The 12,943-nt window shown below is 40.7% G+C and overlaps 1 protein-coding gene across 3 annotated transcripts in view; it reads left to right on the top strand.

The window, feature by feature from the left end:
* APBB1IP (amyloid beta precursor protein binding family B member 1 interacting protein) overlaps positions 1–12,943 on the top strand; it is a 128,291-nt gene that overhangs the window by 78,827 nt on the left and 36,521 nt on the right. For all 3 annotated transcript variants that reach the window (XM_019508253.1, XM_019508254.1, XM_019508255.1), the window contains 2 exons: positions 2,662–2,783; positions 11,311–11,385. In XM_019508253.1, coding sequence (XP_019363798.1) covers positions 2,662–2,783; positions 11,311–11,385 — 197 coding nt within the window. The remainder of the gene's footprint in view (positions 1–2,661; positions 2,784–11,310; positions 11,386–12,943) is intronic.

Here is a 12,943-nt window from a genome sequence, read left to right as displayed (position 1 = left end):
GTTGCAACCGGGGGGGGGGGGGCGTGCCACAATGTGTGCCCCCCCCCCCCCCCACAAAATTAGTCCAAACCAAAAAAAGATCTCCTGATACTACCCAAGGACAGTGAGGATGGATATCATGCCTGAATCTGAAACAAGAGGAACGAACACAGGACTGGAAATCAGTAGACCATATTTTGACATTGACACCAGGTAGAACAGGTAGGTTGAAAAAAAAGAACTTCACTATTAGGTCTGACACCTCCATCGTCAGTGTAAGACTGAGGATCAACATGGCAGCACTGGTCCTTCATCACCTTGATCATCAGCCAAGTTTCTGGCAAACGAGGTCAAAGATGGACCCATTACAAGCTCCGTCAACTTTAGGAAAGTTGAAAACACTGCTTGGAATGTGAGACTTGCATTCCTGTGGTTTCTTCCATGCCTCCCATTTCCTTTTCTTTTTTCTACCTTGTTACATTTCTTTCCTTTCTTCCTCTTTCTACCTTAAGGAAAAGCAGGTTCAGCCTAGCAAGACTATATTGTTTTCAATATTGCTGTGAATGCTTGACAAAAATCAGCTACAAGAAATGACTTAAGCAGCCAGTACAACTTTGCCAGGTGCTGAAGTGCCTGTCTTTCTCCAGGAATGAGGCTGCAAGTATGGCTCAGAACTAAAAGCCCAAAACAGCATTTTCTGTCTGCTGTTCTTTTCTTCATCCTTTTTTGTGTGCATTTACCTTGTTGTTTGGTTCCAACAACAATAGTTCCAGTCCCTCAACAAACTTTTCCTCCTTTTCCCAAAAAGGCCATTATTACCACCTTCAATACCATCTGAAAGATATCAAGCAGGGAATATTTTTTTTCTTTTATGAATATTCTACCAAGAAAGGGAAAGGAAATAAGACAGATTGTTAAAGTGAAAGTTTTATTACTTTACATTTCAAATGTTTTTCACTGTTCTGCTTTAAAAAAAAAAATCAATAACACTTTTTTAATGGTGATGGCTTACCATGGCACAAAGCAGGTCATGGTCTCTGCACTTGAAAGAAAGTGTTTAATGATGTACAGTCACTGTGTGCTGTTAACACTTCAGGTTTTCCAGGCCCATTTCTTTCATCAACTCTAATACAACAGAGTACACTTCTCTGTTCCTCAGTATTATCACTGTGGGTGGGTTATGGTTATGATTTGAAATGCCAGTGTCCTCACTAATACTAGCACCACCAGTATGGAATCTGATTATTTAACAGAAGCTGAGGTGGACAGGGCAAAACTGCTATACTCCAAACTCAGCCAAGGACAGAGGATATGTGGGGGCCAGAGGACACCAAGGCAAACATTAAGAAGTATGGCAATGACACCTCAAATTTGGGAAAAAAACTAGGTTGGGACAAGGCTACATGGTGGTGCTTTGCAAGAGAAAGTACATCTTACTTTGAGGAAAACTGTCTCGCCCTGGAGGCAGAAAAACGACAGGATGGAAGGAAATGAAACAAGACCAAGAAATCTATGATCTGACCCTCCCTTTAACCACTACCTGTAGCACTTGCCAGAGAGTCTATGGCTCTAGGATCAGCCTTCTTAGCCATCAGTGGACTCATTTATAACCCTTTACTTGATTTGTGGGGGTGACTGTGCAGGATCACCACTGCCACCGCCACTCATTTTGAAAGTCATTTCAAAATTATACTGATACCTTCTAGGACAATATCTAACGTTCTGTCCCCTAGGTTTTTTGCAGTGCTTTGTGCTTTCAATCCAGTATAGAAATGTCAGTTGGTGCATTTCACTATTTGTCGTGCTGAAGAACAACTCTGTGCATTTAGCCTGATTCTCAAGATAATCTTCTGGAATTGTGGAAAGCTGACAATTAATTCTCAGAACTGATTATGGGTGGGGTGTGTTTTATCCTTTCAACTGAGTGAGTGAAAGAGGGTCTGAGAAAAGCAACAAACACAAGAAAAGACCAATGGAGTATATATTGCATCATCATCTCTTTTCCCCCGTAGGAGATGTGGGTTCAAGGCCTCAAGCCCTCTCAGGCCGAGAATGGAACCCACATGAGTCTCCCACATCTTGTGGGAGGGTTCTTCATTTCCCTGTTTGTTAACAAAAATAGAACTCCTGAACCAAAACATTTCATTTCCAGGCAAATAGAACATTTCCTTGAGTTATTTTTCCCTGAAACCCATGTGTGCTCTTGACCCTTTTTTATACTTAGAGAGAAGGGGCTAAGCATTTACATCGCTCTGTTGGATGCTCTGAGATTTAGGACACTCAACAATCGGAGCTTTGGAGACAAGTCAGTGCTGTCCCAGCAAAAATTAATTTATATTCAGTTTTGCAGTATACTTCATGTTCGTATTATAAATCGGTAAAACACATTGGGAAAAGCTGCACTAGTCAACTATGCCTCCGAAAACATGTAGTGCATCTTAGACATGGGGTCAACTTCAGGGGGATGCTAAAGCTACATGATGCTTATTGTGTAGCTGGTTTCTTCTTCTATATGACATGATTTTCATGTGGTTTGCTCCCTTCTGTGCAATGGAAGGGAGTCCATGGCTTTCAGATTTTGAAGACATATCAGACAGTAATTATTCAGAGATGGGAATGTCCATCTGCAACCTCTGAGGTTGGGAGGCAAGCATGTCTTATGTTACTTTTTTGTCTCTCTAGAAAGGTTTTTTGAAGACCATGAAAATGTTGTTGAAGTCTTATCAGACTGGACCCGGGACAGTGAAAATAAAATACTGTTTTTGGAAAAAAGTGAAAAATACGCAGTGTTTAAAAATCCCCAGGTAAGGGAACACAATGTTTGTAAAACAATCTAAAATGCTGTGGTTTGTCTGTACCATGTTTTATCTGCTTGTCAAGTTCATGGTTAGAAAACGCAAACTTGCAGTTTCAGGAACAAAGCACAAAAGAATTTTAGTTTTGCTTCCTCTCGCCTTCCATCTGCAAGGTTCCTCTTTATCTTGGTCTACACTGGCAAAGTACCCCACTGGGGTAGTTCCACTGCTGAAATCTGTTTGGTAAATGCAGAGCTCAGAGCCATGGTTAGATGACCAGTTGTAAAAACATGAGTTTTGTCCTACAGCTTCCTTCATCACTACCACTGATGGACCCAAAAGCTCTGCTTGTGTCCCATTGTGACCAGTGTTATATGCAGCTTTAGGAACAATGCTGCATCCTAAGAAGAGAGTTTATATATTCCACTAGCCCTCTGTCACTATTAACTTTATAAATGAGGACCTCATCACTAAAATGTGTATGATATAAGCTTCCATGCAAAGTCCTGTCACTAGTATCTTAAGTGGCAGAAATCACAGAAACAAAGACCCAAAGATATACAGATGATGAATCCCAGGGAGTCCTGGTGTCTATCTGTGTCAGCATCCATTATCCTCTTGAGCATCTGGTTTGATCTTGAGCCCAGCAATTGGAAAACGTAGTCCCTGTTGCCAAAAACAGTCAAATGCATAATCTTGCACCACTCTCATTTTAGGACATCTCTCTCAAATAAGCCAATGCCTCAAGTGAAACCTGCAAAAAGGAATCCTCCTTCAGTCATGTAGTCAGTGATCACAGGAGGGGAACAAAAGCTTTTAGTGCAGTGAGCATGGACTGATGGTTGATTTTTAATATTAAACAATGTAACAAAGTTTGAAAGCAAACAGTACAGGATGGCTGGAGCTGCCATGCTTTCTAGATGTGTTGAAATTTGCCTAGTTACTAGGATTGTACGTTTGAATCCTGCACCAAAGATGTGATTCTAGGTGGCATGGAACAGTCCAGTGAGCAGCACGTTTCCCAATACCATCACTAGGGGATGGGCAAGCAGGGCATTAGCCCTGTGCACCACTTAAGAGTGTCAGCATGGTGGTCCCTGGGGAATCTGCACAGTGGCAGCAGCAGGAACAGCTGCCAGTATGCAGAGAGCCTAGCAAAGGTCTTTAGAAATAAACAGTGTGTGAGACAAAAGCAGAGCAATCAGTAATTCTGTCTTAATACTCTTTCAGGACAGATATCTATTTTAGGCTTGATCCCAAAAGGTGCAGGACACCTGCAGTTTTCACACTTCAGCAGGGGATCAGTATCTGTGGATCAACTGTGGAGTTAATGGTATATATAGAAACTGGTTTCCTCAAGGTGGTATGATGGTCCTTTCTGCAACATATGTTATCAGGCAAACCAGCACTTACGTAATCTCCGCTACTAAGGTGTACTTATGACTACTAGATAATGGCCCTCTTTCCCAAACTGTAGTTCTAAATATGCTTGCTGCAGATGTACAAAAATCTTTGGTTCAAACCTTATCTGGATCACAGCATAGATCTCTACCACTTAAACAAAGGAGAAGCTCTGTTAGCTAGTACTAGCAATAGACCCTTATCTCCTTGTAGTGGCTGGTCCCCAGAGGATATGACATATTTCATGTGTTTGTAAACCACCTCCTACAATCATTTGTGAAACATGCCTCTAGAACTCTCAAGATCAATTGGGATTACAGATGTGGGGGGGAGAGGGACTGACCTTTATACATTTGCCAAGCATGTACTGTCCCACTAATCTTTGTAGCCATGTTCAAAAGCCAGTAAGTCGCACCAGACAAGTCCTCTCTAATATTATATATATTTAAAAAACACTTGCAAAAGAGTACTTTCATCTTCAAAATGCAAAAATGTCTTGTTTTGCATGTAGACATGTATATCATCACACCCTTTGTGATATAATTTACTGTGCCAGAGAAATGGCATTAAAAGTCTGTTCCATGGATCTGCAGCAGTGACTAGAAGGTAACAAGTCTGTGACTAAAGAGGGGAAGACTAATACATATTGGTATGCATACACACATAGAAGAAAACCTTCCCAACACTTTAATGCAGTGATTGCATTGATGCGGTGATGTTGTGGTGACCTTTTGAAAAAGAAAGGTGATTTGTTTCTTGACACCTATATTCAAAGGGCTTGGAAAACTGTTACAACTTGAGGAAGTTTGTAATAAGAAATTAAAAAAAGGAAGTACTTTGTTTCATTTGGGTTAGTTCATTCCCCAGGAACAGCTGAATCTGAACTCCTGAACCCAAAAGTTTTTTCTGTTGTTTTTAAAATGTTCTAATTTTGGTTCTTCTCTTGCACAGATTTTGGTTTCCTGACTTGCATTTTTTTGGCACAAATGAGAGAAATTAAAGCCCTGAGGGTCACATCATGAACATTTTCTTTATATCTTTAGTAAAAATTATTTAGCAGTATTTGCATAAAATTGGTGAAATTTCAGATAGGGGCTGCTCTGTTTTAATTCTGCCATTGGTAAATCAGGAGGAAAAGCTACAGCTAAGAGCCTCACAATTGAATGCCTCTATCATGAATATAAAGACTTCTGTTTCTATCCAAGATCTGATGTTTGAGGGTCTAAGCAAGCAGAAGAATACAAAAACTCTTGATAAAATTAAGAGGTTCTGGAAAAATTCCAAACATTTAATTTTGTAGAACCACTATGAAAAATTCTGCTTGACTCTTTATTTTGTAATAAGTAGTGTTGGGTTAGAATAGACAATAGAATTTAGGTAAGGGAAACTAAGACCCTTGGCTGATGTTCAGTTAAAGGCCTTAATGGAATTTGATCCACAGTCCCAACGATCATGGTTCGTGCTGTGCTACATGAACACGGCAGGAAGCACAACTGTGGGATGGGGGATCAGATCCCAATTATACCATATTGCCAGTTCAGGGAAGTCTGGGATCATGATCTCGGGCTCCCCTTAAACTGGCAAGAAGCAAGCCAGTCAGCTGATCAGGGCTTCCAGACTCAGGAGCACTTTGGGGTCAAAGTAGGGTTACCATATTTTTCAGCTTCAAAAGAGAGGACACTGAGGAGGGGGAAGGGGTATATGATTGTAGGGGGGCAGGGATATGCCCATGTCCTGCCCCTGCCCCTCACTCCCAAGCCACAGCTCCCCCCACCATCCCTGCTGCTACCTCTCACTCTTGATCCACAGTACCCTGCCCCCCAAGACCATGCTGGTGCCCCTCACTCCCAACCTGCAGCCCTGTCCCTGATAATACCCCTCACTCCTGACCCACAGCCCCCTGTCCCCACCCAGCCCTGCCAGTGCCCCTCACTCCCGACCCACAACCTCCAGCTGTCCTCCCCACCCCCACCCAATACAGCCCCAGTACCAGCAGGCATGCACACGTGTGCACGCACACACGCATGCACATGCACACACACACACACAGAGAACTGCCTGCAGCTGCTAGGCCTGCACACAGAGCATGTGATGCCCTGCCTTCAATCACCTTCTCCTGCTGCCCCCAGCATCAATCAGCTCCTTGCTGGGGTAGAGGCAGAGCAAAATCCTGGGCATATGCTGATATTTTTAAAAACCACTCAGACCAAAATGGGAGGACCCAAAAAGAAGACATGACTAGGAAAACCTGGACGTATGGTAACCCTAAGTCATAGGTTCCTATGTGTTCCCAAGGCTGGGAGCCCATCAGCTGATACCTGGCCACATGTTCAATTTTAGATGTAATGGGTACCAGCCACAAAATATTATACATATTTTATGGAATAACATTGTGTTTTATTATGTGTTTTATTGCATCATTAACTGCATGAACACATGACCAGATTACTACTTAAGACAACATTAACTAGTTTAGTTCTTCTTAAATAAATGTAAGGTGTGCCAGGAGCCTAAATTTAAAATCCAATCAGTTAGCTAACTTTTATAATAGTTTCATCTAATACTCTCTGCTAACACTTATAGCTTTGCAATCACATTTTTTTTTAAATAATTGTTTTTCACTCCTCTCCAACTGTGGAAGATGCATACAAACAATACAGGGAAAGGAGTGAAACTGACTGTAAGCACAGTGCTGACAAATGTGCAGAGAAACTGAAAATAGACTAGAGGAGTTTTTTCTGAGTTTTTTTTCTTTTGAAGCGTTCTCTATTTTTTGTAACTCTTAGTTACTGTTATCAGATCATATGTTAATGAATCTCTTACACTTAGCCCTCTATTACCATGTTCACCGAACATAGCAAAGCAATTTTTCTTCCTCTTAAGTGGAAGAGGAAGTGTGGTGCCTCTGTCTAACGGTATGATTTTGTTATAGCTCAGTTTCCTGAGCTGCTTTGCATCTTCCTCCTCCATATTTACAGTTGTGATTTTCTAAGTGGCAGAGATCAGGCAGACGCATGTTGATGTAGGGGTGGGAAAGAGTACCAGCTGTAGTGCAGGGCGTTCTTCAGTATATGGTCAAGATGGCTACTAGACATAGCTGCTGACAAACAAAGCTTTGCTCAGCATTCTTCTGTTTTAATTCAGTTTTGTCTACAGTTTAAATTTTCTTTAACTCTCCTAAAATGTTCCATTTTAACAGGGTTTTTTGTTTTTAACTACTTATGATTTTGGCCATCTTTTGACCTGCTTTCTGACAAAGAATATAATTTGGAAACTTTGGCCAGAAACAATCAGTCTTTTTCAAATGAATAAAGTCATATAGGGGAACACCATACAAAAACATACTTTTGTCAGTATAAAAATAATGTTGCAGCCTTTTTTTGAACAACTGCAGTATTGTTGATATATTTGGTACAAAAACAATCCCTAGGATAGTGTGGAGCCATGCTGTGGAATGGAAGACACCTGTTTAGAGTTGGCTAAATTATATTGGTTTTTGGGTTAACTTTAAAAGCGTAACTGCATGCATAACAATCAAAGATTCCTCAATTTTCTATTGCCAAAGCATACAAATAATTTCTTGTTTCATTCATATTGGCTGGGGGGTTAACCACTTCTGGCCTTGGATTTGTGTAACTAGTAGAGTATGGTGCCATTTTTGAGGTCATGGACAAGTATGAGTAGAAGATCATCTGCAGGTGGTTCTTTAGAATCTCACTTCATTTTATTCTGTGTTTAAAGCTTTTAATCTATGCACTTTCATTGGTGGGCAATTTTGTGCAAAATGTAGAACCAATTCCATCATATAGATGCTCTCTTTATAGTCTTACACACATACGCACACACACCCCCACAGAAGGTGCAAAAAGAAGCACTTGAATGTTAAGGAGGAAAACAAAACCAAAATGAACATTGCCTGCAAAACTGAACACTGCCCCCTTGTGTATGTGTCTTACGATGCAACCTGGAATTATGGCCACATTCTCTTTTTTTTCTGCAGGAGCCTTGCTGCCTTCAGCAGTGTGAATGGGCAGCATGTAGCAAATGAGGCAGTGATCCTCAGAATCTTTGCCTCATTCAGTTCACAGTCTGGATGGTGGATAGTTAATGAGGGATAGGTCTATTCATTGAACAAAGAATATAAAGAACAGTAAGGAGTGGCTGCATCATTTACTGCACACTGTCTGTCCTGTGCAGTGATGGATGCTGGGGTCTTGTGGAAGAATACTTTATAATCATGTAATGAAAAAAATGGTATGCACATACATACCAAACCCAAACTGAAGACACTCTAATAACCTCTGCCCTGCCATTTACTGATTTGAGAGCGTCACTTTGCAGCTGTAATAGACCTTTAATATATATTTTGGTGAAACTATATATTCCAATGAGGAAAAAATTGCACTGCAAACACCTGTTTGTTACTGTGAATTGACAAGGGGCTGCTGGATTCCCATTGTGGGTGCAAGAAATGAAAAGCATTTATTGTGATTTTTTTTTTTTTTAAACAAATGCCAACCGATGTCAACACTGACTTTAGGAATTTACAGCACAACACCTGGTTGTTTCTGCTATGTTCAAAGTTCAGTTTGTTTCCACAGCACTGTCTTCATTTTCTACAATAACTTAAGCCAGTGGTACTTATACACAAGAGAAAGTAATCGGTTACACAGTTTCTCCCTCAGCGCCCTCAGAGGAAACCTTGAAAGCATGGGAAGGTGTCTGCACAGCCCATGCAACTTTGAAAATCACAAATACAAAGCACAAAATGAAGCTAAACTGACTGGAGAACGCCTTTGAGAATTACTTCTACATGGTGTGAGGCAAGTTGCATCCTTTGCTAGTTCTGCTGCTGCACAGCCTGGCATGAGAAGCAGACATGGCATCCCAGTTCTCTGCTCACATAGCATCCTTTAGAGGTGAGCTGTTTTGGAGCCTAGCAAAGCAGAATGGGAGATGCAGCTGGCTCTTCGTAAACCTCCCTCCTGAGTTCTGCATGAGCACAGCAGAGGATTCAGTCCCAATAGTTACAGACAAGGTGAAACAAAAATAAAATCCTTTAAAAAAAAGAAAAATAAGCCACTGGAAATTCCAGTGCTGCCAGTTTGGTTTGTTTGAATACTGTACTACTTTTAATTTTCCTTTCTTGTGTTATCATCCCAAGAGAATCAACCCATCTGGCAAGTAACCTCAATTCCCTACCGCAAACAGACACGTCCTCCTTTGGACATAAAGAAATATTCAAGCTTGGAACGTGTGTGTATACAGGTCTCCAGCCTTTGTAGCTTGTCTTCACAGTAATGGCCCAACATCCCCATGCCTGACACTTCTTCAGAAAGGAAACAGTACCTTTTAAGGTGACCTGTGACTAGTGAACTTGTGGACATATGTGGTTGCCTGGTACACAATGAATGCTGTTTTGATCAACAGGACAAGACTGCACAATGATAAAGTCAGTACAGTATGTGGTCTCTTTCCTGAGGCCTAAGTTACTGAAGGATAATACCTGTCATGTCCTGTCAGATTTCAGGGAGATGGGGAAAAAACAGGAAATAAACAATAATACATTAAATGAATGCTGACAAGTGAAAAATGAAACAACAGGCTTGTATGACTTAGATTTAAATGACAAAACCCTGCTTCACTGATAAAAAGCAGCCTTGTTAGTGATCCAGCTAGGCTGTCTCTATTAAAGTTCTCGCTTTACCATGGACTGTGTCAACACAGGGTGGTCCTTTTTTTTCCCCTCCTAAATAAATGCCAGATGCTCCAACACAAACCACTCATAAACTGAGAACCTTTCTTTTCTTAAGGACATCATCAGTCTGCATTGGTGGCTGTCATGGCCAGATCGAGATAGTCCACACCCATCTGTCACTTTATGAACCAATTCTTGGTGATGCAGCATTGATAAGGACCACTCCAGCTAACATCTTTTACTGGGTTAGTGGGGTTCTGCCACTGCTCCATTTGAGGCAAGCCCAGGTGATTTCAGCCTACCCATATGCTATCTTGATGTGGAAGAGAGTTCATCTCAGAGCCCAAGCAGCTGAGCAAAGTCCTACCAGGGCTTGTGTTGCTAAATTCTTTATGCATGTTGGAAAATTCCACCCACCTCAAGTGCACCAACTTCTGTGTAGCATCAGGCCAGGAGAGCCACGAGACAACATGTCAGCAGGGTTCAGAGCAGTAGGTTTCAGGATATCAGCTGCATGGAAATGAAGTGGCTACTTAGTCCTTTCCAAACCACTGTTTTAGGCTGTCAATAGACTTGGTAGGCATCACGAATGGACGTTTTAGCCACTTTAAAAAGGGGATGGAGAGCTGCTGCTGCTGCTGCTGGGAGTGTTACATCTCCATGATCCTGTTGCATTTAAAGTTGGAGTGGTTTTGCTATACTTGTGTCTCTATAGGGTCATGAAAATGCAACAGGCACCAGGCTTGCCCATTTGGCATATTGTGCATTTTAAAATGATCTTTATTTAAAAAATTATTTCTAAAGCTCCACTGAAAAACAGTGTCATGAGCCGTGCGCTCCTACTGTACAAAATGCCACTTGAAAAAGGAGCTGTGGTTACATTGGCAAACCGGGTTCCTCTGCTGATAAACTGCTTGCTGCTGGTGTTGCAATATGGGAAAGTAATCTCTGAGATTGCATGTGCAGATGGAGAGTTTAACCACTGCATGTTCCTCCTGTCACTGGCAAATTTCTTGTTTCATTTCAGATCCAGGCTACCTTTGGGTCTTTTCTGATTTCTGGGACCAATCTGCATGGAAGTTCCAGTTTTCCAGCACATACCCATCCCAAAGTTAATAGGGGATTGTGTACATTAATATATGCAGCTTTTCCTCCTCCCTCCCCTCACTCAGTTTTTAAACTAATTGGGAATGGAAAGTTTTAACCATGTGGGCCACATGAATTTTACACTGGGAAAATGGAGTGTGAACCCTAGGGTAAGACAGCTACAGTAAAGACCACCTGTAATAAGTTTTTGAGAACAATCCTTGGACACCTACTTCTCATATCTGCTAGCTTGGTTGCAGAGTTCAGAAAAGCTGAACAACATTACTGAGTGTGTTTGTAGCAAACTGTTAATTTATATTCAACATCAACTTATTTTGTTTTTGTAATCAGAATTTCTACCTGGCAAACAAGGGGAAAAATGAAACGAAAGAAATGAATGAGAAAAACAAAGAGGCTTTGCTGGAGGTAAGCCAACTTGGTGGTGCAAGTGTTGATGAAGCAGACTGCCACCAACCACTTCTGCTTTAGAATAGCAGCATGTAGCTTTATGTGCAAACGGGTAACAACAGGAAGTTCTACAATGAGAGTCGTTATATTATCAGCTTTGTTTTTAAGCCACGTAAAACACCCTGCTGCTCAGCATGGTGAACATAGTTTTCACGCAGTGTTTTGAGAACAAAGAGCCAAATTATTCCATTTTTTCTGTTAGCCTGAAATCCTGTAAGTGTATATGCATAGTCTGAGCTTCACTGTAATGGAAAAGGCATGGAACTATCTGCAGTCGTACAGGTTAGGAGTGTGCTTCACTATTTGTAGGACTAGAGCCTTAGCATAAACTTACTTTTCTCAGAGCCCTCTAAAAAGGTACTTGCCATCAAAATTCATCTTAGCTCTGAAGTTATCAGCCTATGTCCAGATTCTACCAATATTATCATCCTGTTCGCAAGTGTGCAAGTTTGGATTCATTTACAATATCACACACAGACCAAGTCAATGTCACTTCTCCTTGGTTTAAACACAATGTACAAGTAACTTGTAATTAAATATTTAAGGGACTGCACCACTCAAGATCAGTGAGGAATAAATGGATCTAGCTAGATCCAGGCAGATCATAATAAGCATTTGCTTTCTCACAAATCTGCCTACTGGGCAAAACCAATACTCTACAATGCTCTTGAGCCAGCCTGGAGAATCATCTTGCCCTTTTATTACTAGTAAAATTGATTAATAGTAAAACTATTATCTTCTATTCTTTCTAATTAGAAGTAGATATGTAGCTTCTCCACCGAGTCTTGTCTATGCCTAGTTATTATCTGAGCTAGCTCTGCAACTAACAAGTAACCTCTGTATTTGTTTTTAGAAAGCCTGTTTTGTCTTTTTTGGCCTTTGCTGCTAAAACTCCAGTATAGCAATCTATCCGGAAAGACAGTATTCCAGCAAATTAATAATTATTGCAGTATTAAGGGAATGAATAAAACCTTGTATTTCTTCTGGGCAAGCATTTTAATTTTGATACATGTACAGGAGGAGAATAACCAATAATAGAATACCTGGAGAATCTTGCTTCAAAATTAGTACATCATCATGAAGGCACCTAATATTAGCAAAGAAGTCTGGTTGTAGTACCTTTTAAATGTAAAAATTAAAATGAAAGTATTTTGACATTAAAGATGATGTAATAGGAGCTCCTTTAAGACAATGGAATACATTCACAAACACTGTTGTGAATGCTAGTGCAAATTTTAAGAATAATTATTAATAGAAATTTATCTGAATCTTTGTTTTTTATTTTAGGGTTCTTAGTGTCTTTTAGGGGCAGTTTTTATGACATTAAGTATTTCCCTGCACCGCCTTTAGTTGCATTAGGAGTTGTAAAACCAGAATGTTTAACAGTGCTAACAGTGGTCCTCTCTGGACATGTTTGCTCTGGTTAAAATCTTGATTAAATTATTGCCTACCTCTCACATTCACTCTTATAGTAAGTTCTGTTTCTGGTCACTGGACTTGGCTAGGGGCGACCCAA

This window comes from Gavialis gangeticus, unplaced genomic scaffold (genome assembly GCF_001723915.1).
Source record: "Gavialis gangeticus isolate Ggan-Ray unplaced genomic scaffold, GavGan_comp1, whole genome shotgun sequence".
NCBI lineage: Eukaryota > Metazoa > Chordata > Crocodylia > Gavialidae > Gavialis > Gavialis gangeticus.
Note: the sequence above shows the minus strand (reverse complement) of the source record. Positions and strands in the feature narration are given on the sequence as shown.